The sequence below is a fragment of the Globicephala melas genome, chromosome X (assembly GCF_963455315.2).
Source record: "Globicephala melas chromosome X, mGloMel1.2, whole genome shotgun sequence".
In the NCBI taxonomy this organism is placed as follows: domain Eukaryota; kingdom Metazoa; phylum Chordata; class Mammalia; order Artiodactyla; family Delphinidae; genus Globicephala; species Globicephala melas.
This window is the reverse complement of record NC_083335.1, coordinates 28640097-28667218: the sequence shown is the minus strand read 5'-3', so window position 1 is coordinate 28667218 and position 27122 is coordinate 28640097. Positions and strand designations below refer to the sequence as shown.

At 37.9% G+C, this 27122-nt stretch overlaps 1 protein-coding gene across 9 annotated transcripts in view; it reads right to left on the bottom strand.

Moving 5' to 3' along the window:
- KLHL13 (kelch like family member 13) overlaps nt 1-27122 on the bottom strand; it is a 186548-nt gene that overhangs the window by 86038 nt on the left and 73388 nt on the right. For 8 of the 9 annotated variants that reach the window (XM_060292535.1, XM_060292541.1, XM_060292536.1 and 5 more), the window contains one exon: nt 26830-26903. The exons of the other annotated variant lie outside the window; for it this stretch is intronic. In XM_060292535.1, the coding sequence (XP_060148518.1) occupies nt 26830-26879 (50 nt within the window). In that variant the 5' untranslated portion in view covers nt 26880-26903. The remainder of the gene's footprint in view (nt 1-26829; nt 26904-27122) is intronic. 9 annotated transcript variants of the gene reach the window in all.

Here is a 27122-nt window from a genome sequence, read left to right as displayed (position 1 = left end):
AGCCATCCAGGGAAACAGACACTAACAGTTAAAGGAATCAGTCCCAGAACAATGAAAAATCGGTAGCAAAAGGTAGGATTCTGTATTAACTAATCATGCGATAGCCAAGAGTAAACCTAACTCGCCATCTTTTTTAATCTGAAATTTAGAATTAATTATGGCTTCCTTATTGCTTTCATCATCTCAGCATTCCATGACTCCTTATTTGTGTGGATGTAGACTCCACTTTCAAGGTCCCCTCAACCCCAGCCCCACCTTGTTTATTCAACCCTATTTCTCATTATAAGCCATCCCAGAGTTGCACATATCTGGAAAGCACAGACCCTTTTACCCAGAATTGCCATGGGAGTTACAGCTTTTTTAAAAGAAATTACAATTTATAGTTTCTATGAATTCAAGAGAATCCAGATGGAAGTGTTACACAGAAACAATTTTGGGGAGGGAGGTTAAGGGGAAAGGGAAATTAGCAGAGGTTTCCCTTGTCCCCAAATATCTTTTCCTACAGTACCAACTCCCCGTCCAATAAACTTTCTCTCCAACTCTTGTGTCTTCCTCTCCTCTCCTCTCCTCTCCTCTCCTCTCTCTCTCTCTCTGTCTCTCTCTCTCTCATTGTTTGCTCTGTACTACTGCCAGAAATTCCAGCAATTACAGGTTTATTTTATCATTTTAGCTAAATAGAAGTTTCCTGAAATTGTACCAAGTACAGTTGCCGGGATGAGGTCGCTATCAGTTTTTCACACCTTGGTGTGAATGAGTTCAGTCAAGTTTCTTCAAACCGCAGACAGCTGCTGCCCTCAGGGAATGGGGAAGGGTGGTAGTGAGAGGGAGCCTTCTGGAACCCTGGCAACCTAGGGTGGGGTGTTATTTTAAGGAAGTTGGCAGGGGGCCTTGCTGGATAGAGAAACTTGACTAGAGATGAAGAAAGAGAAGCTGAGACAGAGAAGGGTGCAGAAAGGGTCATAGGAGAACAACCAAGCTCAACTTCCAGTACCACTGTGTCTTCCAGCCCAGAATCCATCATGCCTTTCCAGACGCCCTGCTCCCAGGCCCTGGAAACCAAACTAGTACTGCCCATGGGATAGATCAGCTCCTTACGTAGGTTAAATACAATACGTGGGGCAGGGCCAGAAACCTCACCGTCATATATATGATGTATCATGTCCAAACAAATAATCTGTAAGTAAACCTTTAGAATTCATGGCATTGATAGGTTGGGAACTCCTTGTACTTTTCAGCATATAACTCCTCCCCCCCCCAGTACACACACCCTCAGCAGGTGGTCTCTTCTATTTTGGAGATGCTGGTTTTTTTCTGTCACTATCCATTCAATTCATAAAACATTTCCTTTGCCTGGATTGTGGCTGCTCCTCTGTTCTTAAGTTCCAAATCAAGCTCTACCTTTTTTTTAAAAAAAAAAAAACCTGTTAGTCTTTTATTTATTTATTTATTTTCATGTGCGCTGCATGCGGGATCTTAGTTCCCCAACCAGGGATCGAACCTGTGCCCCCTACAGTGGAAGTGAGGAGCCCTAACCACTGGACCGCCAGGGAAGTCACAAGCTCTACCTTTCTGAAGCCTAATTGGATTCTCCAACCAAATGCCCCCTTTTCTAAACTCTTGCAGGACTCGCCTCAGCCTCCGAAATAAAGACTGAAAGCTAACTTTCTACAGGCAGAAAACGTTCATTCATCCCCCCAAACAATTAATAAGCACCTACTTTTGTTGTGTTTAGGCTGGAAGTTCAAACCTGAGTAAGCCCAGCTCCCCACAACCCTAAAGGTGGCCACAGCCCAGGGAGTATCAAATACAGTCACAATACGATGTGAGATGCATGACAGTGGAGGTGACAAGAATGCACATGGAGCGCCCTAACTGGGCAGGGAATGGGGCAAGTTCCACAGAGGTGACACCTGAGCTGAGTTTTTAAGAATAAGCAGGGGTGGGTTAGGCAGTCAAGTGACACAGAGGGAATGGTGAGGAGAGAGGGAGGCAAACTAGTTAAGGGATAATTGCAATTGTGACAACATAAAGTCTTAAACTAAAGTAGTAGGGAGGGACATTCAAAAAAATTTTTAGGAGCTAGAATAGATAGGACTCACTGACCAGAGATGATGATAATGGCTAATATTTGTTGATCAACTGCCATGCGCTAAGTAGTGTTATAAATGCTTTACTCAGTAAACCATTTAACTTAACTTTACTATGACCTTATAATGTAGGTCCTATTAATATCCCCATTTTACAGAAGAGAAAAGTAAGGAATAGAAAAATCAAGTGCCATGAGGTATACAATGAGTAAACACTGGGACTGGAATTCAACTCCAGGCAGCCCAGCTCCAAAGACCACCAGTAAGCCCTCTACACACTATCTTTAAAATGTAGGGTCATTGGGGAGAAGAGGAGCCCAGGACTGAGAGAGAAAACGGTCAGGAAGGGGCTTGAATATATTGTCCGTTGCCTTTATTAATTATTTCTGCTCCTTGTTCCTAAAGTCAAAAGCCAATTTCTCTGTTCATTTTCTCCCTATATGTTCTAGTGTTTTCTTCAATGTACTGGTAACCCAACAGGTACCTAGTCTTGACCTCAGCCTGTTCTCAGTTTTTGCACTTGGCACATTCAGCCTCTTCCTAAAATGATTTACCTTCATGGCTTATCTCCCCTATTAGGCTGACAGCATCCAAGGCCCAAAACACATCTTATTCACCTTTGATGAACGGCATCCAGTACCTAATATGTACTCAAAAACTAATTGGCTTGAACACAGAATAGCAATGATTCTTAAAGTTTCCTATTCCTCAGTCATCTGTAAATTGCCTTCATTTGTCATCTCACTCCTACATTTATTATTTGATTTTTCTTTAAATCAATCCTTTAAAAGTTTGCATTTATCTTAAAAGGAAAACGTTATACTTATTACTGCAAATGGAAAACTGCTATAACGTACTGTAATGAAAAGGCAACTATGAAAACAGACACAACTCCTAAAACAAGAAATGTTTACTTGTACACAGACTAACACCATCCTATTCCTCATGTATTACCTCACACGCACTGTGGGGTAGGGTGGGGCTTTTTTCTATTCAAGTGAAATTCACATACCATAAAATTAACAATTTTATACTGAACAATTCAGTGGCAATTAGCGCATTCCGAACGGTGGGCAACCACAACTTCTGTCTCGTCCCCAGATATTTTCATCACCCCAAGATAAAAACCCATATCCATTAAGCAGCTGCTTGGTGTCCTCCCCGCTGCCTGCAGCCACTGGCAGCCACCAGTGTGCATTCTGTCTCAATGCATTTGTCTATTTTGATATTTCACATAAGTGGAATCATACATTATGTGATCCTTTGTGCCAAAATTCTTTCACGAAGCATAATGTTTTGGAGGTTCATCCATAATGTATACAGTATCAATACTTCATTTCTATTTATGGCTAAATATTGCATTGTAAGCATATACCACAGTTTGTGTATCCATTCATCCATCGATGGACATTTGAGCTGTTTCCATATTTTGGCTCTTGTGAATAGCTGTGAACATGCATGTACATATATTTGTTTGACTACTTGTTTTCCTTTCTCTTGGGTATATACCTGGGAGTGGAATTTCTGGGTCATATGGTAATTCTATGTTTAACTTTTTGAGGAACCTCTGGCGTAGGTTTTGCACAGCACACTCTTTTTGTGTTTCAAAATAACATGTGGGATTAAAAGATTTCACACCAGAATGTGTCTCCAAACATATGACAGGTAAGGAAAGAGGTGCCTTCTTATCGTGCTTATGAAAATACAAATTTCAAATAATTTTCATCATATTTGTGTGCTAGTTGTTTTCTTTGCAGTTGGTCCTTTTACATCAGTAGCAGATGGTTCAGGCAATTACTAAATTAGGTCTTCGTATCTGAAGATACATGACTGATTTCATCAAAATCATGCCCAGGTGTGAGCATTTCCTTCACAGTGTAGCACCTTTACATTTTAGAAATTCCATTTCATCTCCTGATCCATGTTAGTTCAGAACAAAATAGAAAAAAAAAAAAAACCAACAAAATATAGAGCACAGGCTTGATTCCAATTCACAATTACATATCCTACAAATACTCTGTAGATTTAAAAATTACCATTCTCTGGATGTAAGGTTTTGCTCTCTCCTTGAAAAGACTGCAGCCATGCATTGTCGAGTATGCCTGAGCACTGCACCACTAATGCAGTTGGCCTGGATGAGATGTTGTTACCTGCCCTAGTCTTCATTTCAGCAATAATATTCATGAAATCGCAAGTGTAATACACCAGGCTTTTTTAATTTTCCCTAATAAACGTTAAAACAAACAACAAACCTATTCAAATTGAAAGTGTAAGTCTGTGTACTGCCTGGAGTCTTTACGCTGCCAGTAGCACGCACACCATACTGCAGAAAACACTGCTCTGATAGGAGCTATTTTTTAAAACTGCACATGCTATACTCACATATTTTGTTTGCCAAACAAACAGGAAGTTACCATCTTGTCTGCAAACTGACAAAGAACAAATGTACAACTCAACACAAAGAAATTCAAAACTAAAGGAGTTTTTAATAAATCTGAAGACTTAGACCTGTTGACTTCCTAAGAGAAAGGTGAAGTATCTTTGGGCAGGCATCTCCTAGAATCCAAGCTGTGAGGACAAGTGCTTCCGGAAGGACTCACAGTCACTTGCACTTTGCAACATCTTCCACTGGGAGATGCACTCACCCTGTGATTTGACAGAATACTTTGTATTCAAAGAGCACCCACCCCTAATTTAAATAGAATGCTACATTTCTTCCTGCAGTCAACCGTGTCATCCCCTAGAATATACTACACCCGCTGACACACTATCTACTGGCCAATAAGAGAGAATAATTTTTAAACAAATCATTTCCTTTTTTCAATATAGAGATTATCACAGAGAATCTTTATTCTTATGCTAAGGTGAAAGCATTTAACCAATTTTTTCAAAGGCAGGTATCCGTGGATATATACAAAAACAGAATATACCTTAAAAGCTGCGTAAAAAGTAGAATTTTCCATCTTGAAGACTTTCACTACCACTGACTACACACATATAACTGGAGGGGGGGTTCCATTAAAAACAAAACGAACAAAAATCTGTCTTCCAGCCAAATATTTTGAAAATAAGTCTAAGACACAATAAAATAATTTAACAATATAGGAATAAATGTAAAGATTACACATGATCATGTATGCAAAGTGCCTAGCACAAGGCTCATTTGTGTCACAGCAATTTAACAAATGGCAGTTTAGGTCCTTCAAGATCAGGTGGCTCTCTTTGCTCCTTGGAACTAAACCGCAAATCCTCAGGCCACAACTAAATTGTAACTGTCAGGGTGCCCATAATCCTGGTGTTCCCCTATTTTAGCACACAGCACATTCTACCTCATCTAATAATTACATGGATTTATATCTATTTTATCAGGTTGTAAGTACCCCTGGAGGCTCCTTAAAGCTCTTAAGAGAAAATGCAACTAAAAATTAAAAACATGGAAGAGAAAACCATGTAATAAATGCCAATAATATCACTTTACTTTTATATGATGCCCTACTAATTACAAAGCACTTTCATGTCCTTGATTTCATTAATTTATGATCTTTTATTATCTTTGCCTCACCAAGAAGGAAATTGAGACCCAGGGAGGTCAAGTGATAGCTTGTTAAAGGCAAAGCTGGGATTAGAAATGGGGTTTATGAAGGCGAATAGGAAGAGAAAGGGACAAGAGTAACTAACAGCAGAGGTGGGGGACGTGCAAAGAGAGGAGAGACAGATACACAGAGGCTCGGCGGGAAGAACATGTCCCCAAAGGATATGTGAAATGTGTGGTCTTAATTTTTTCAACTGCAGACACAATAGTATCATCTCTTAAAAATCACTTTGCAAGTGATACATGGTAGCTCACAGGGACCTTTAACTGGTTGCATCTGTCTAGGCCTAATCAGGAGAGAAACCAAACACTAATTTGAACTGGGAGTTTCACAAAAAGAATTATTAGCTTTGACAGGGGATTTGAATAACAGGGAACTAGAGTGATGAGCAACTGGCTAACGCTAAGCAAAGAGAATTCTAAAAAATACAGGAATGTCAGATGTCAGGAACAACTACTACCCGTAGGGCTGAAATAAAGCACCCATGTAAGAGATCCCTCCCCCAAGGCTAAAGGTCCAAGGGAGTGCCCCCAACCCAGGGCCAAGATCCAGACCTCATTTGGAGAGGGCATAGCTCACAGAAGGGCAGAGAAGTTGCTGTGGTCCTCATCTTTGGAATTTCTGGAAAGCTGAGCCAGCTTTGAAATTTTCCAGAAATTTCAAAGACGAGCCTATCATTTGGAACATACCTCTGGGAAGTGCCTTACCAGAAGCACTCTTCCACAACACTGTCTAAGGCGGCGCCAGGAAAAGCTACTGACAGTTGGGTGAAGAAACCGAGCACTAGAGAAGATGCCTGAGTTGCCTGAACAGTCTGCTGAGCAAGCCCACAGGAAGCTTGAAGCAAATCCCTCTCCTCGTGGTATGCCTTTCCAGAACCTTCTACTAACAAAACTTCAATGCCAAGTGGCAAAGGAAACAAATATTTCAAAGCCTCAGATCCATGTCCACAGAGCAGGCAAAAAGGGTGAATTTGAACCTGAGGGTCAACAAATCAATAACTAGCACATTGGTTAACTGAGAAATACTGTTTGTAAGTAAGAGACAAATTTACAGCACAGCTGGGCACAATAATTGTTTTCCCAAGTCCACATTCTGGACAAATTTGCTAGAATAAGGATTATGTAGTTGTGTTGCTTTGATTCTATTACGTCATACTATATATAAGACATGTGGATGTATACCAACTCATATCCACTTATGAGGTTATAATTAGGTAAATGTGCCTTCACAAAATTTTGAAGGCAAAGAGTATTAGATTTTACCTATGTAATCTATCCTGCCAGGGTACTGCAGAAAAGAACCTTAAAAGACCATGTAGTGGTATGAAAGGCAATATACTGCAGCTACGGAATTATTCCTAAAATAACAATTTTACATGTTAAAGTGGTCTTTATTGTCAAAGTGCTTTCACAGCTGCTAACTCATTTTAGACTTGTAAGTTCACATAGCTAATTGCCGTTGCCCTTCCTCAACAGAGACCTAGCTACAGGGTCTAAAGTTCACTTAGCTATTTGGCCAAACAAATGCATCGAAGAGGTTCTTTCAGGCTAGAACCAATCCCTATCAGAGAATCCCAACCTATCACTGGGAATTATGGGTGGTGTTCTGCTGCAACCTTCTCTCTTCTTCTAATCTCCTAAAAATGCTACAAAATAAACTTATTTTCAATTTACTTTGATTGAATGTATATTTGAGGAATCTTGCAACCTGCAGAGATTCCATTATCGTTGGCTAGAGATGAGTATAAAAGTAAAGCTATATTCACTTCAATAGTGTTCAGGGGAGCGTTTTCTCATGCTTTTTGGGTTTTGTGGACCAGTAAAATATCAAATCAGCCTGGGGTCCTACAAAGGGTAGCCAACTTTATTTTGCAAAGTAGGAATATTTTCAAAGGCAACTATTAATCCATGACCTCTTATCCGCAGTTTCAAAATCCAAACAATTGGAAATCAAATGTTTCTTTCTTTTCTGCCTGTAACTCAACTCATTTGGCAGCAAAATCTGAACTGACCTGAACTCATCTGGCAGTAAAACCTGACCTGAACAAACGTGAGGCTATACACACGCTTTTTCTATCTCAGTGTAAATATGCTAATATGTGTAAATACATTTCACTGCAGAAATATTACTCTGATTACAGGGTGTCAGTTCAGCTCCTACTGGGGCTATTATGTAATATAGGAGACATGCACTCTATTACCTGTCTAAAAAACAAAAAGAACCTAAATTCTGAAACACATCTTGCCTTAAGGCTTTCAGATAATAGGGGTACACGACCTCTCATCGCTATCACTTCATTAAAGAAAGGGCAAATGGGCATTTTAACAACCAAAAAGTAACAGACAATCTCAGAATAGAGGATGGTTCTTAATGATCAATAAATTCAACTTTCTGGGAGAAAAACATCACAAAATGGTTGTTTTTCTTATTTCACTTCAGACCTGTGACAATACCCACAACAAACCAGCTTCCATGTGCTAACTAGCATCTGGGACCCGCCACCGGCGAAGACATTCTACCCAGGTGGCTCCATGCTCAAAAGATGGTCTTTGGAATCTTTCTGTAGTCTGGGGCAGGACTGTCATTCTGGGACAGGACCAAGTTAAGCCATTCCGTGACTGCTGTAGGCCATAGATAAATGATACTTATGCAGCGAAAGAACCAGTGGTCATGTAGAATCCATCCAACAGAATTTTTAAACGTTTTTTTCATAGGGGCAGGACAGGAATAAAGACGCAGACGTAGAGAATGGACTTGAGGACACGGGGAGGGGGAAGCGTAAGCTGGGACGAAGTGAGAGAGTGGCATTGACACATATACACTACCAAACGTAAAACAGATAGCTAGTGGGAAGCAGCCGCATAGCACAGGGACATCAGCTCAGTGCTTTGTGACCACCTAGAGGGGTGGGATAGGGAGGGAGGGAGGGAGACGCAAGAGGGAGGGGATATAGGGATATATGTATATGTATAGCTGATTTACTTTGTTATACAGCTGAAACTAACACACCATTGTAAAGCAATTATACTCCAATAAAGATGTTAAAAAAGAAAAAAAAATGTTTTTTTCCCCCTAAACTGCCTCTAGTGAACAGATCAGAAGGTGTCTGCATCTCTGGTCCAAATCTAACTGAAAAGGTTCTTTGATTTTTAAATAACTAAGGTAACTGAGTGAACATGTATATACAAAAATAAATCTAGAAAAATCTAAATATATATCCTGATTGTGAGAACACTATACAAGCTGGGAGGAAAACCCACTAGTAAATCATCTTGTTGCATAAGAATCTTATGGCTTTTGTAGATCGCTTCTTTCTGAGCACCACCTATTCCCTGAACAGTATGATGTACTAAAAATACTAGACTACTCAAACATGTCAAGCTTAATCCCAGTAGATGCTACTGAATCAAGTGTCCTACAGTTTAAGAGAGATCGTTTAATCTCTCCTACAAGGGCCACCATCTGCATCTACAGACAGGACAATAAGTTGTTCAGTTCGACAACATTTAATGAATCTCTACTTTGCATAAGTCACTGGGTTAGATGCAGGAAATGGAAGGCTAGATAGGAAAACGCCATTTTCATCATGGACTTCATAGTCTAGTCGGGAGAGACTATTTAAAAAGTAATTATTACACAATGTGCTAAGTGATCTGATAGATGTGCAGTCAAACACAGTAGGATGGAATATCATATAATTCAGCTGGAGGCGGGGAGCAGAGTTAAGAGATCCAGCAAAAACAAAGGCACAGAGGGTCTGAATAAACTTAGAGAGGCCTTAATCACAGAAAAGACTACTGCATTTCCTCTTGCGTATTGTATCGCCTCTTTACATTCATCCTCGTATGTATTTCAAAATACACATAACTCTATACTGTAAATTAGGGGAAAGGAAATCAAAGATAAAGATGGGAATAAATCTTTGATGAGCATAAAACTGATGGTCATGAGATATCAAGTACTCTTTTTGCCCCCCATCGTTTGGTGCCTGTGCCTGGTTGGTGCTCTGAGCACATGCTTAATTACCTATTGGGTAATCCAACACCATCACAGCAATACAAAAGAATGTGGCATATTTAACAAAGGAAAAATAATGCAGTACAGCAACAGCACAGGTTATAAAAATGGGAAGTGGCAAAAATGGGGTTAGAAAGATAGTTTGGGTGCCCAATATGAAGGGCTTTCTATGCCATGCTAAGGAAATGAGACTTTCTGAACTCACGTCTTTAACCTTAAATAACCAGGAAGAGGTTACTACATAATAGGTTTTAAAATTATCTCCATTCAAAAATGGCTATTATGAGAAAGAAGTCGTGATTCTATTAGTTATCTGAAAAATCATCTAATTCCCAGCTTCCTCATTTTCTGACATCATATTTCTATAATATCATTAAGTAATAATCAAATCAGAAATAATCATTAATTAGTAAGCTAATTAATATTAATCTGAAGAACTCAAGTTGACAAGCAAAAATACCATAAAATATAATGAAGAAAATGTGGATGCTGACTGCATGAAAACACTATTTATTTATAAGAATAACAAAAACAAAAAGTATGCGAGATAATTAAACATCCAACAGAAGGGTAGTAATCATTAAAACTTTTGTTTGTGGGCTTCCCTGGTGGCGCAGTGGTTGGGAGTCTGCCTGCCGATGCAGGGGACACGGGTTCGTGCCCCGGTCCGGGAAGATCCCACGTGCCGCGGAGCAGCTGGGCCCGTGAGCCATGGCCGCTGAGCCTGCGCGTCCGGAGCCTGTGCTCCGCAACGGGAGAGGCCACAGCAGTGAGAGGCCCGCGTACCGCAAAAAAAAAAAAAAAATTTATTTGTGAGAAAAAAAGTGACAACAACTGAACAGTCAAAATAAAGAGAAAGTTCATGCCCTTCCCCTTCCTGAACAGTTTCATCAGAAAGCCCTAAGTGGCATCAAGCAAAGTAGGCATCCTATGGTGAGGGCAGGGGAGGGAGGGCATGGTGAAGGCCCTTTATGTGGCTGCAGAGGATGAGGAAGCAACATCAAGGATGGCCTGGCATGGCGAGTTGAACCCCAAACAAACTGATGGTGGTATTCATGCTGGGGGACAGCGGCCACAGCCAGACTGGGACCGTTGGAGGCCAACATCCGGGGACGGAGAGGGCAGCATGCATCAACAGGATACGGGCTGCACGTGGCACTGTCCAGATAACGGGAGAGACACGTTTCTTTTCTTTTCTTTTCATTTTTTTGGCCAAGCTGTGTAGCTTGTGGGATCTTAGTTCCCCAACTAGGGATTGAACCCAGGCCCTCGGCAGTGAGAGCACCGAGCCTAATCACTGGACCACCAGGGAATTCCCCAGGAGACACGTTTCTTAATATTAGAGATTGAGGGATGAAAACATGGAAAGGCAGAAAGCTAGAATGTGCTCTATGGTGTTGTATTAGAATTTGAGGGTAAATCAACTACACTCCAATAAAAAATTTTTTAAAAAAAGGAATTTTAGGTATTGAGGGGAATTCATAGTTTTCAACATATTGAAATATAGATGTAAATGTATATGTGTGAAGAGGGTGTGGAGAAAAGGGAACCCTTGTACACTGTTGGTGGGAATGTAAATTGGTGCAACCACTATGGAGAGCAGTATGGAGGTTCCTTAAAAAACTAAAAATAGAACTACCATACAACCCAGCAATCCCACTCCAGGGCATATAACCAGAAAGGATGAGAACTCTAATTTGAAAAGATACATGCACCCCAATGTTCATAGCAGCACTATCTATAATAGCCAAGACATGGAAAAAAAGTGTCCATCAACAGGAGATTGGATTAAGAAGACATGGCATATTTATACAATGGAATATTACTCAGCCATAAAAAAGAATGAAATATTACCATTTGCAGCAATGTGAATTGACCTAGAGATTATCATACTAAGTGAAGTCAAAGACAAATATTATATAACATATATGTGGAATCTAAAAAATAATACAGAATCAGACTCACAGACATAGAAAACAAACTTATGCTTACCAAAGGGGAAAGGAAGGGGGGAGGGATAAATCAGGAGTATGGAATTAACAGATACAAACTAGTATACATAAAATAGATAAGCAACAAGGATTTACGGTATAGCACAGGAACTATAGTCAATGTCTTATAATAACCTATAATGGAAAATAATCTGAAAAAATATATATCTATAACTGAATAACTTTGCTGTATACCTGAAACTAACACAATACTGTAAATCAACTATAAGTAAAAAAAAAAGTTTGATGAGGAACAAGATATTTATAGAGTCTCAAGGTACTCCCACTACCTGCCCAGAAACACCATTAATTAGAAGGGAGAGAAAAAGTAATTTTACAGTGGAGAAGCCTGACAGACAGCAGCTTAATCAAGTTAACATCACCAATACAGGACAAATTAAAATTACATGTCACCTGATAGGCTGCAATGAGAATACAGTATCATTTCTGTGCAATTCCTGCTAAAGAAGGAAAACCTGAATAGAATCATGACAAACCATTAGGACTAAGCCAAACTGAAGGACATTTTGCAAAATAATTGGCCTTTAGTCCTCAAAAGTGCCAAGGTCAGGAAGGTCAAGGAAAGACTGAGGACGTGTTCCATACGAAGAAAACTGAAGCGATATTACAATTAAATGCCATGCATGATTCTGAACTGGAACTTTTTGCTATCAAGAACATTTTGGGAATAATTGGAAATATCTGAATGGGCCTTGATTAGAATGTGGCAATGGATTAATGTTAATTTCCTGATTTTGATGGTTGAATTGAGGTTATATAGGAGACTGTTCTCATTTTTAGAAGTTATACACTAGAGAATTTGGGGCTAATGGGCATTGTGTCAGCAAGTGACTCTAAAATGGTTCAAGAAAAAGAAGAGCTCTGTGTACTGATATTATAGTTTTTCTGTAAATCTGAGATTGTTTCAAAATAAAAAGTATTATAAATTGGAAAACGCTGATATAAATTTTGGTACATGCATACACTAAAATAATATTTATAATGAGGTTAATGATAACAACTTTAAGAGGAAATATTTTAGTGCTTATTATGTTCCAGACAGCATTTTATAAGCATATCACGTTGAGTGATGATGAAAAGGAATGAGGACACAGAACGATACTCTTGATATATTATGTGAAAAATACAAATTAATATCTATAATATGAGCCTATTTTTATAAAAATAATACATATACACACATTTTATATAAATATAGACCAATATATTAACTGAGTAGTTAAATAACTGAATGATATAAATTTTCTTTTCATAAAAGTACTTTCTAAGTTCTAAAAATAATGAGATATATTAATTTTGCAATACTATTTATTTTAATTGTACCATTTAGAACAATATATAGTAGTAATATGGGGAAATGTTAAAACTGCATTATTAGAGAAAAACATGATATAAAGATATGTATAAGGTATGAGTCTAATTTTACTTTATTTAAAAAAAGGGAGGCAAAAATGGCTGAGTGAAATATATTTAAATGTTAAAAGAGTAGTTAAATCTGAATAATAACACTAGAAATTATTTTTTATTTATACATTTCTGTATTTTCTAAATTTTCGACTATACGTAGATTAATTTTATTTTAAAAATGTTATTTTCTTCATTAGGTGATTATTAAGTAGATTATTAACAATATGGAAAGTGTTAATGGCATCACTTTGTAAAATACAAAATTGCACATACATGATGACCATGTAAAATGTATGCATGGAAAAACAGTTGAAAGGATGTACGACAACACAATAACTGGTTTACCTTAGATAAGGTGAAATAATGTGTGATTTATTTTGTTTTCTGCATTTTCCAAAACTTCTGTAATTTTCATATATGTATACATATTATTTCATCTGTAATGTGTAAAAATTCTCTTGATAAGGGAAGGAAGGGAATTCCCTGGCGGTCCAGTGGTTAGGACGTGGTGCTGTCACTGCTGAGGGCCCAGGTTCAATCCCTTGTCAGGGAGCTAAATCCGGCAAGCTGCATGGCATGGCCAAATAAATAAGTAAATAAAATATATTTTTTTAAAGAAAAGGGAAGGAAAGCACATGAGGGGCACTGGAATAAGAATTTGTGATAAATGTTTTAGAAAATAATTCTTAAAACTGAAAAAGAGCCATTATCTTAACACTCTCAGAAGGCAAACACACAGCATGGTAGTGTAGACGTGGATACTGAGTGTGGTGATCAAGGCGATGGCCTAATCCCCAGTACACTGCCTAATCCCCAAGACCTGTGAATATGTTACTTGACATGGCAAAAAAGACTTTGCAGATGTGATTAAACCGAGGGCTGTGAAATGGGGGGATTATACTGGATTATTCAAGTAGGTTCAATATAATCATAAGCATTCTTAAAATTGGAAGAAGGAAGCAGAAGAGGTCCAAGTGATGAGATGTGAAATGAACTCAACCCACTGTTGCTGGGTTTGAAGATGGAGGAAGAGAGCAAAGGAGTGCAGGCGGCCTCTGAAAGCTGAGAAAGGTAAGGAAGCAGATTCTCCCTTAAAGACTCCAAAAGGAACGCAGTCCTGCCTATACCTTGAATTTAGCCCCATGACCTCCAGAACTGCAAGATAATAAATCTGTGTTGTTTTAAGCACTGAGATTCTGCTTATTTGTTACAGCAGCAAGAGGAAACTAATACATGGGGCTATAGACAGCTGGAAAGAAATGGATGATTTTAGCAATCTGTTTTAGGGGGAACAAAATGACTGAGGCAGGAGAATGAGTGGAAATTGAATTAACAACGTTGTTAACAGCAAGAGCTGTGTCTGGACGCAGACGTGTCATTAAATATATGTTTATGGCCAAATACTACGCTATAATAGTGCTCATAGTAACGTTTAGGACACTGACTGGGTTACGTTTCGATCTATTTTTATCTACCTCCCTACTTGCCACTGATTGTTAGATTAAGACTTATTCCCTTATTGTAATTAATGTAAGCATTAATTCCCTTATCAATACTTATCCATCCCACAGAAAAGAAACTACTTGAACTATTTAGCCAAAAGTGTTTTACACATGTAAATAATGATACAGTATATACCAATTTAACTGTAAATACAAAATTTATGCACCATACAATACCGAAAATCTGACAGAAAACGTTTAATTATAGAAACTACTTTTTTTGCTTTAAATGTGCAAAATGTAGGTTTCTGAGGTAAAAATGACACTTTATGTCAGAAAACCTGGGTACTCGTGTCTTGGGTCTTTCCCTTGCTACGCGAACTTGGAAAAGTTCTCTCACCTTTGCATATCAGATTCCCTTTCGTTTTATATTTAAGAGGGTTGTACAACATCTCTACAATCTTTTTCTATCTCTAAAGAAATGCAGTCTCTTTTTTGTGGAGCCACAACTATTCTTAGAAAAACAAATAGCCTTAACTCTGTTTTCAACTCCTTTCAAAAATCAACTTGACCTGCTGGAGGGTCTACCTTCCAGGGAGAACAAAGTAATTCAAGCATATCATCTCATTAATTTTCAAGACAGGAGAAAGAAAATATTTCTGTTTGGAAAAAAAGGAGAAAGAAAAAGAAAGAAATTGATAGCATATTAAATAAATTGCCACTGTTATGTTGGCAGAGCCAGGACCAGAAAACAGAGTTTTTCAAACTCAGGACTGCACTCTGCCTTTTCAACAGAAGGGTCTATCAGGTAATGAACTACCCTTAAAGGGAATGGGTAGGAGTATGGGATCAAAAGCTAGTATTTATGTACTTTCCCCTTCACGCCACACGGTCAACGGATAAAGGTAACGTGAAGGGGCAGACTGTAGGGTCTGGAGATCAAATAGCTATTCTCTCCCTAGAGGCCTTATTGGTTTTAGCACTGCCTCAGGGAACCTAGAGAGAAAAGTATGTTCTAGCCAGCTCTGGACAATGGCTGATCTCAGACAAGCTCAGGCGAAGTTACATAATACTATTTTCAATAATGTGCCAGGAAAAATAAAGGACACTGTCTATATCTAGGCACAGCTCCTGTCAAAAACAAGTTTAATTCAAATTCACTCTGCTGCCTCTGTTATTTTGTTTCCCGAAAAGGAGATTGCTAAAATCACCAGAGGATTTCTTTCTAGCTATCTGGAGCTCGTATCTATGTCAGCTATGCCATGCTGTGCTGGTAAAGGAAAACGTCTCCACCTTTGGAAGAATTTATTGCATTATCTACCCGGTAAGGGTAGGAAGTGAGGGAGGAGGACACGTTCCCTTTCCCTCAATGGCAGATTAAGGCCTTGAGCTCTCAGAGGAGACCCATAATAGGGCTGCCTGAGGGTCACAAAGCTTGAGATTTGCCATAGCTAAAACCCAAAGCCAGGCACAGAAACTACAATCCAAAGGAAGAGTAGAGCTTCCTTCCAGGAAAAAGAAAAGGTATTACTCTTTTTCTATTCATTTTAATCTAAAATGAAGCAATGGCAGAAAGAAAAGTATTAGGAGACAGGAAGTCAAAATATCACACAACACTGATAACCAAAAGGAAAACTTTGTTGTCTGACTGTATATTTTTAAAAAGCATCCACATCGCTAAGGCTGTGAATTATTTCATGGGTCCACGTCCCTAGTCCCATGTAACCCATGACCCAACTGTGGTTCAGGAGCCTTTGGAAATTTTACATAATCTTTCAACACTTTCCATGCAACTGCATTTGTTGGGAAGATGAAAAGGGGGAAAAACTGAAGGACTGGAAAAGGAGAGAAGAGAAAACTTTTTAAAGAAAAACTTACTTTTATCAGTTTCCAGGTTCCCAATTCATTTATAGCACTTAACCTATTAATGGTATGCACTTCCAAAATACAGCAGAAATGCCTTGGCCTTAGGGTCAACATCATGGGTAGTAGGTAAAAAGTCCTAAGGGAGTTCACAACCCAGGGAAGGAGACAGACAGGCATATGGTTAAATGCACAGACTGAGCTGAACTCCCTGGGTGTGAGCCCTGCATCCATGCTTATTAGCTCTGTGACCCTGGACAACTTACTTAAACTTTTCTGTGCCTCGATGTACTCACTTGTAGAATGAGAATAATGATAGTACCTTCTTCATGGGGTTATTATGAGAATAAGATAAATTTGGAATAAGGAATATAGAATTATATCTATGTGTGTGTGTGTGTATATATATGAGTTCGAACCTGGCACAAAGTAAATGCTATATGTGTCAGCTATTATAATGACTATTCAAATACAACTAGCACTACTATTGAGACTTTGATCACCACTACCACCACCATTGAAATAAGAGTTGATACTATGGGAGCCATAAGAAAAGAATACCTAATTCTGTTTGGAAGAGGATGGGGTACATGTCAGTGAAAGTATCACAGAGGAGTTAATAATACCTTTGCTGGGTCTTGAAGGATAAACAGGAGTTGGTTAGGCCAACAACCAGGGAGAAGGCATACCAGCAAGAGGGATGGAAACAGGAGGAAACATATCACCTCCCAATTTTGAGGGAGGGCAACACGTGCTCTAGGCAGGAGATGAGGCTAGGCAGGCAGAGAGGAGCCAGTGAAGAAATCTAAACAAGGAAGTGATATGAACATACATCTTTACATTCCAGAAAGATCATTATGGCTGTAACGGGAGGGATGGACTGGAGAGGGAGAAGGAGGTGGGAGGTAAAAGAGGTTTAAGACTGGAGGCCAAAAATCAGTTTAGAAGGATATTATAAAGATCTAGGTGACAAACTATGTGGGTCTGAAGTAAGAAGGAGGTAATAAGAATAAAGCAGCAGAGGGAGTGGATTGGAGAAATAATTAGGAAAGAGAAATGGGACTTGGTGACTGACTGAATATGGGGAATGAGAAAGAAAGAAGAGTCCTGGATGATGGCCAACTTTCTGAGTGAATGGCAGTGTCACTAAACAAGGCCAAGACCACAGATGAGGAGGCAGGTTCTGAGGACAGAGATGAGACAGGTTTGGACCCATCGTGTTTACAATACCAGGCAACGGTATTATTGAAATAAGAGTTGGTTTATTCAATGTTGAATAAACACTTGTATTTATGAGTTTTAAAATATTAACAGTGCTTTCAGTGCAGTAGAATTATACTTTTCCATATTTTTCCAAATACTTCACAGTGAGCATAAATTACACAATTGGGTAAGGAAAACTTTAAGATGAATACATGAGTGTCTAAATTTAAATAACAAATAGCTAATAGCCTCTGATCCCGCCAGCCCCAACTTACTGCCAAATATCTAACAGACACAAAAAGTGAGAAAATACAGCACAGGTATGGGAACAGACCTGGCAAAGGTGCTGTTCCCTTCCACTGTCCACCCTTGATACCTCTCCTGCGTTCATATCAAGTCAGAACTTACAAATATTGCTATATACTGGGAAGCCTGTGTGCCAGACTCTGGGTACATGGTATATTCATTTCTTATTACTGCTGTGACAAATAACTACAATCTTAACAGCTTTAAACAACACAAATTGACTATCTTAATGTTTTGGAGGTCAGAAGTCTAGAATCAAGGTATTGGCAGGGCTTGAGGGGAGAATTTGTTTCTTTGTCTTTTCCAGCTTCTAGAGGCCACCTGCATTCTATGGCTCATGACACCTTCCTCCATCTTCAAACAGCATGGCTCCAAACTCTCCTTCCATCATCACATCTCCCTTTTCTGACTCTGAATCCACCTGCATCCCTTTTATGAGGACCCTTGTGATTACACTGGGCTCTCCTGGATAATCCAGGCTAATTTCCCCACCTCAAGGTCCTTAACTTAATCACATCTGCAAAGTCTGTTTTTGCCACATACAGTATCAGTCACAGGTTCTGCAGACTAATATGTAGACATCTTTGGAGGGCCACTGTTAAGTCTACCACAGGTAGTATTTTCCACACTTCTTCACTATAAAGGTACTATTTTTCCTTTCCATACTCTTTCCTTTGGAAAGCAAATCATTAAGTCCACACTCAAGGGGGGAGATAGATGAAGTTCCATCTGTTGAATGGGGGAAATATATACATACAAACACACACATTCGTACATATATAAAATTCAGAATTGTTCTGCAAGGAAGAATTGTCTCTTCTCCCTCATCTATTTATTTCAATCATTTATTTCTATCAGTATTGGCTCATGGGTAAAACTCTGAGGAAGGGGTTGGATTAGTACCCAAGAGCACATACAGGGGCAATGGTCAATTCATTCAGTATGCAAATGCCTACTGAGCAACTAATATGTACAAGACATGGTGGTAGGTGCTAAAATTTAAGTACACACTGCTATATTTAAAATAGATAACCAACAAAGACCTACTACATAGCACAGGAAACAGTGCTCAATATTCTGTAATAATCTAAATGGGAAAAGAATTTGAAAAAGAAAAGATACATGTATATGTATAACTGAATCACTTTGCTGTACACCTGAAACTAACACAACATTGTTAACCAGCTCCACTCCAATATAAAATAAAAATTAAAAAAATAAAATAAAATAAAATAAACAAGGTCAGGAATCTTGGCTGGGGAAAAAGATAATCAAGATGGACAAGATCCCTGACCTCCTAGAGCTTCTATTTTAGCAAAAAGGGATAGATAATAAACAAAGAAGGAAAATATCTAATAGTGGTAGTGACGAGTCATGCAGAGAATGAAACTGGGGGGTGTGTGTGTGACACTAAACAAGTGACCACTTTAGAGTGGGTAGTCAAAGAAAACCTTTAAGTGGACATTTAAGTGGAGATCTGAAAAGAAGAACCAGTCACACAAAGACCATGGGGAAGAACGTTTCAGACAAAGGGAACAGCCAGTACAAAGGCCATTCAAGGAATCTTTCTTCCTTTGAGAATAAACAGAAAAACAACTAGCATGGGAGCAATGAAAATGTATTGAAAAACAAGGAGATTTGTCATTATAAAGACTCAGAGAAAGAGCAGAACTCTGCAAATGCTTTCATATAGGAGTCAGAAAACAATGTTGAAAGCCTTTGGCCCATTCAGGAGAATGAGAAAACATGGCCTCAGTAAAGCGGGAAGAGGAAGCCAAATAAGATAACATGATCAGATGAGGAAAGCAATAAATTGTATTTGCCAACTACCAGGAAACTAAACCAGAGTCACAACCAAAATGTATATCAGAGGGAGTAAAGAGAGAGTCTGATACAGTATAAAATAAATTCATTAAGTAAAAGGAAAAAAGATGACAAATATTAAAGTGAGGAGAGAAAATATGATAGATATGGAAGACACTAAAACAAATAACACCCCAAAAGTGGATCCAACCTAAATATTTAAGAAATCATTTATACCGGGAAAGAGTTTATACTTTGCAGCTATTATATCTACTACAAGTTTTTATTAACATGTGAAAATGTTCATGATACAACTAAGAAGAACAGCAGGATACAGACATGATATACAGTGTAATAAAACAGTAAGTGCTTCCATTTATTGAGAATTTATCATGTACCAGGAATGTGACTACTTTATAAAATTTTATTTTATTCTCAGAACAATCCCAAACAATGATACTCTTTTATTTTATAGATGAGGAAACAGACTCAGAGAGGTTAAGAAACTTTCCAAAGTTCACACAGCTAGCAAGAAGCAAAGCTTGATCTGAACCTGTATTTGGAAGACTTCAAAGCCTCTGCTCTTAAGTACAACACTAGAATCATATCATGTTCAATAATTACAACTACAGTTACATTTCAAAATGCACCAAAAGACTAGAGTGAAATGCATTAAGGGGTTACCAGAGTTACTTTCGGTGATTATTTTCCCTGCATATCTGTATATAATTTGTTATTTTTAACTGTTCTATAATAAATATGTATTACTCGTAAAGTCAAAACAAATGAACAAACTGGTAGAGAGAGGAATACAGCACTTTTTAGTTGGGGACTCATGAAAAAGATTTAAATGTTAAATACATAGAAATGTTAAGGTCTTCACATATAGTTTGGGATTCAACTAATGGCTGTAGATGAGATGTCCCAGAAAGAATGTGTAGAACATGTACAGAATTATGAACAGGAACATGTAAGACACAGAAAGGGGAATCAGGGTAGTAATTCCTCTCCCCAGAAGCAGGAACACTTTCTACGGCCTGGAAAATTCTCTAGAAAGATCGAACAGGCAACATTACTAACAAGTTTACGTCCTTTGTATAAAGACATGCAACTGTTCGGTAAGAGGAACAAATATGCTGATAAACGTGCACCTACAGCAACGTATTATGACAATTATAGTGGGTAACCAAGACTTACAGAATTTCTGGGCCAAAATAAAAGTCCACTGTATAAAATTTAACTGGCCTCAGAAATTCGTGCATTACCCTCATATTATAATGCTTATAGGCATCTTCTAGCCTAAGATTTAACCTTATTATAATCACTGACTCAATTTAGCAAAGGTAAAACTAGATCTTCATAAATTTTTAATCTTGAAAGAGCATAAATAACCATACCTTCATGGAAGTTTATAAAGTCAAATTGTGAAAACAGTAATAAAAAGGACATCTTCAATGACTGACCATCCTCAAGGTTAATCAAAGATGTGTTTATTTATCACCTACTGTGTGCTTAGGTTTAAAGATATAATTCCAGACTTTTAAAACTAAGAGGAAGGTCGGGATCTTCCAATCCTTAAATGTTACAGGTGAGGTCAGCGCTTGACAAACAGTAAAGGCTCAATATTTTAAAATATCAAATGACCTGAAAAGCCCTGTGTTCCCTTGGCATCATATACTATTAAGAAATGATTATATAGTAAGCCAGTAAAAAAAGTCAAAGCTTATTCCTAGAATCTGTAGTAAATTTCATTAGTCTATTTTACAACTTAAAGATTGTCGCTTAATATTCAATTGCTTAACTATTAGTAAGAGTTGACTGTGGGAAACAAAACTACCCTAAACAATTTAACCAAATGAAATCATCGGCAACAAATAATTATTGATAAATGTTATAACTTCTCTAAATATTTAATGAATGCCTATTATGTACAAAATCCTGCATTATATGCAATGTGATATAAATATACATTAGATACAGGTAGTCACGCTCTGAAAGAGCTCTCTTAATGATGCTGTAAGGAAAGATGCTCAAATTAACTTCAACGCAGAGCCAAATGTGATAAAATTCACTACAGGGAAGAAAACCAGTTCAGAGGCAAAAGAGACCCTCCTGATCATCTGCTTGGATTGATCAGGGAAGGTTGATACATAGGGCACTGAATTTGATCTGGGTCTTGGAGAACAGGTAGGATTTCAATAGTCAGGGACAGGAAAGGGCAATCTGGACCACATTATCAGATAATCCGTTTTAAAAGATCATGTTGACTAGAGTGTGAAGAATCTAGTTGAACGCCAAGTATTGTTAAAGTTACCCCTAAGTATTTCACAACTCCCTCCCCTCCCCTCTTCCTCATTTCCACTGCCATCACCTCTGTTCAGACTCTCCTCATTTCTTATTTTGACTACTACAATAGCCACCAAACTGGCAGGGAACCATGTATTATCATTCACTGCCATATCCCTAACACCGTGCACAGTAAGTGGTGCATAATATTTGTTAAAGGGATGAAAATCCAATTATACAGTGTTTGGCACTCTTTTTCCTTACTGCAAACATCAGACAATATTATATACTGTGTTTTATTTATCAAAGAGTACTTTTAGAAAACTGGAACACTGTTAGAGCTTTACATGTCACTGCAGAAATCCTTATTACAGCTAGGAACCCCATCAGTACACACCACCACCATAACACCAACTGGGTGACTCTTAACCAAATGTCTCCCTGACATTACTGTAATGTGTACATGAGGACGATACTCACACTTGCTGTTTGCAACAAAGCAAGACACATATGGCTGACCTCTCCCTGTACTAAATGAATCACTGGAATAAAAGTCCTAATAGGGTAGAACATATGCTGAATGGTAGATTGCAAGACTAAAAACATCTAAGACTAATAACAGGTTGATGCTATTCTGCACTGCTACCCTCCACCCTTAATTCTTTATCTTCCTACCTTGTTTACTAATTTTCGACGTTAACTTTCTGCAATAGAACAAAGATTCATCACTTTTAATATTCATCATCATATTTTAGCACCTGAAAATGTTTAGCACTTAGCAATTACACAATAAATGTTTGTTGAATTATAAATAGAAAAATTAGATTTTTTTGACCAGCAATTACTACATGTGAGACATTGTATTAAGCAATGGGGATACATTTCTTTCATACATTCATTATCTTATTGAATAATCACCTTGACAAAATTTTAAATTTCCCATTAAATTCGTGTTAAATCTATATAACAATTTGGGAAGAGTTCTTTCCAAAATTTAGCCTTTTTTTTTTTTGCGGTACGCAGGCCTCTCACTGTTGTGGCCTCTCGCGTTGCGGAGCACAGGCTCCGGACGCGCAGGCTCAGCGGCCATGGCTCACGGGCCCAGCTGCTCCGCGGCATGTGGGATCTTCCCGCACCGGGACGCGAACCCGCGTCCCTTACATCAGCAGGCGGACTCTCAACCACTGTGCCACCAGGGAAGCCCCAAAATTTAGCCTTTTAATCGAGGACCATCGCATGTCTCTCCATTTTTTTTTTTTTTTTGTCTCTCCATTTTAAAAAAATATCTTCTTTCCTATCTCTCAGTTGAATTTTTAAATTTTCTTTATATAGGTCCTAGAAATTTTTGTTGGGGTTATTACTAAATATTTACATTTTATGGCTTTTGTAAATGGAATATTTTCCATTATATATTTTAAATGACTATTTGTAATATAGATTAAAGGTACTGGTTTTTATTTTTATCTTATACCCAACTATATTTAGAACTTATATTAAAACTGTCAATTAAGAACTTGTTTTTATGTCTTAGCTTTTGCAGGCACATGAGTCTATCTTCTAAAACTTGATCATTTTTTTGTCTCCTCCTTCCTGTTAAGTATGCCTCTTTATTGACATTGGCCATAGTTTATAGATACATATTTTAATGTGGTGATTAGAGGGCATCTTTGTTTTGTTGCTGCTTAAGGAACAACTCTTACATTTATCATTAAGTGCGATGCTTGTTTCTTGGTTTCAGAGAGATAATTATTTTTCTTGTTAAGAGTGCAACTTTCTATCACTAATTCTTTATTCTTATGGGCAATGAATTTTTTTCAAACACCTTCAGCATTTACTGTACCTTTTATTTCTTATGAGATCTATTGACAGGATGCGTCATATGAGTAGCTTTCATGGTATTAAGGAATCCACACTCTGGGGTAAAACTTTCCTAGTCACAAAGGGTTAATACTTTTCATACATTCCTAAATGTGTTTGGTTTGTATTTTATTTAGAATATGAAACTGACCCATAATTTGTGTATACAAACAGTTCATAAGTTCATTTATTTAAGTTTCTGGTCAAGAATGCACTTATAATGTGAGGGCTAAAACCATAAAACATCAGGAAGAAAGCCTGAAATTTGGGAGGGTAAAGATTTCTTAGAAAGATGCAAAAATTACTGAGCATAAAAGAAAAAAAATGATAAATTGAACTTCATCAAAATGAAACAAAAATAAAACTGCTCACCAAAAGACACAAACAAGAAAATGGGATGGCCAGCTACAGATTGGAAGAAAATATTCATAAGACATACATCTAAATATCAAGAAAAAATTTAAAAACTCTTAAAACTCAAAGAGAAAAAAACCCCAGTTTTTTAAATGGGCAAAAGATTTGAACAGATACTTCTAAAACACAAATAGTTAATAAACACGTGAGGAAAATGCAAAGTGAAAACCATAGTGGGAAACACCTACATACCCAAGAGAATAGCTAAAATTAAATACCAAGAGCTTGTGAGGATTCTCACTTATTACTGGTCAGAAAAGAAAATGGTAAGAAGTGCTTGGCAGTTTCTACGAATGTTAAATAAATTAAATAAATATATGTATACATCTCCTATGACCCACCAATTCTACTTCTAGGTATATATCCAAAGGAAATGAGTGTATATGGCCACAAAAAGATTTGTTAAAAAATGTCAACAACAGCTTAATTCATAAGAGCCAAATAATGGGTATAACTTAAGTGACTCTCAACAAGAAATGGATAAACAAACTGTGGCATAGTTAAACAATGGAACACTACAGAGCAATAAAAAAAGAAGAAACTACAGATACCTGCAAGGATGGTGGATTTCAAAAACATTATTTTGAACAACAGAAGCCACACACAAAAGAACACACAGTGTTTGACTCCATTTACATGAAGTTCAAGAACAAGCAACACTAACCTAAAATATGTAAGTCAGTAGGAAGGGAGGGGACATGAACTGGAAAGGGGAACGAGGGAATTCTCTGGAGGGATGGCATTGTTTTCTATCTTGACCTGGGTTGTGGTTACCTGGATGTCTGCATGTATAAAAATCAAGACGTATATTTAAATGTTTGTGTATTTTACTATATGCAATTATATCTCAATAATAATAATGGAAACAAATTCAATTATGCTATAACCACCACAGTTATCAACTTGAGCTTAGGAAATCCTGCCATCCTGCTAGTTCGTCTTCCAAATGTGTGATATAGAATCGCTGCTTCAGCAGTGCTTGAACTCTACAGACTCAGTTTACCATTAGGTATTCGGCACAACGTCCCCCGTCCAACTGGCCCAGCAATCTACTCTTCTATCTTTTCACCCAACATGGCAACACGTGATTCCTGCTGTGATTTCCTGGCTCTCGGTATCTCTGAACAAGTCTACCTTACAGCCCCTTGCCCACATTCCAACAAGCATGTACCTTTCATTCAATATTTCCTTGATGGGAATATTATGTACAATTCCTACCATGGTATCTTTCAAATAACAATAACGTTATATGTGTCCCCTTTATACTTCAGCCTTTCCCCACTTTCCATATTCTTTGAAGACACACCTATTTTTAAAGTACTTTAGAATTTAGTAACACAAATATTGTATTTTCAAAATAGTTAAAATCCCACATTTATATTTCAACACAAGCACTGATATACCGTGAATTACTTGCCAAGCTCTCTCTCTCCACACAAACACACACACCCAATAGACCCGTTTTTAACCCTCAAAACAACCTTGAGATATAGGTATTATTATTATCCCCAATTCACAGACGAGAAAGTTAAGGCCCAGAGCAATTAAAAAACTTAACCGGGCTTCCCTGGTGGCACAGTGGTTGAGAGTCCGCCTGCCGATGCAGGGGACACGGGTTCGTGCCCCGGTCCAGGAAGATCCCACATGCCGCGGAGTGGCTGGGCCCGTGCGCCGCAACTACCGAGCCTGCGCTCTAGAGCCCACGCGCCACAGCTACTGAAGCCCGTGCGCCTGGAGCCCATGCTCTGCAACAAGAAAAGCCAGCGCACTGCAACAAAGAGTAGCCCCCGCTAGCCACAATTAGAGAGGGCCCGCTTGTAGCAACAAAGACCCAACACAGCCAAAAATAATAAATAAATAAATAAATTTATAAAAAAAAAACAAAAAAAACTTAACCAAGACTACACTAGTAACTGTCAGAACCATGATACAGACAACTCCAGCATATTATTTCAAATATTTCACCCAAACCATACAATTAAACTATTGGGAATAAGGGATACTCTTTCACTGCTGCAAAGTAAAGTCTATGTTTCTTTAAACCACGAATTTAAAATCCTAAATTGACAGAGGAAGCTCTCAACTTCTCAGAACTCCCTAAAAAAGTTTTAACTGGAATTTTAAATAACAGAAAGGTACACACAATCACAGGGCAATGCTATTTAAAAAAATACTTCGTTGAGACATCTATTCGTAAGCAACAGATACCAGTATTTATTCATTGGTATGCTTTAAAACTAAAAATTCAAATCAATAGCTCCACTGACTGAATTCCAGGTGTTCACAATGTACACCGATTTTGATTTCTGATTATATTTTCTATGTTTTTCATTAGCTCAGAACACACAGTTATTAACATGTTCTTCATTCCATTTCTTTGTCACCCAGGCATTCTTTTATTCACTCATATAGCAAATACTTTTATTTTATGCCAGGTATTCAACAAATATTTATTGAGCACCAACTATGTTAGGTTAATAAATAAGCAGAAGAGACATTATATAACTTATAAGGTAAATTGCTTCCATAAATATACCGGTTACGGAGTATTGCAGCAACTGATTCCCCTCTATGCAGATGATCCATCACCTCTAAAAGCTGGAGAATGACCTGTTCAGGAGGAAAAGAAGTCAATATTTACTATGAAAATCAACACTAGAATTTTCACATTATGCTACCTTTGTAATATTTTACATATTTTGCGATAGGCAAAATGTATGTCCATGTACCTAATATCTATATTACAGCTTATGAAAATCAAGAAACTGAATCTGCAATAGTCCAAATACCTATGAAATTCAACACTGAAATCATTAAAGAGTACTGACT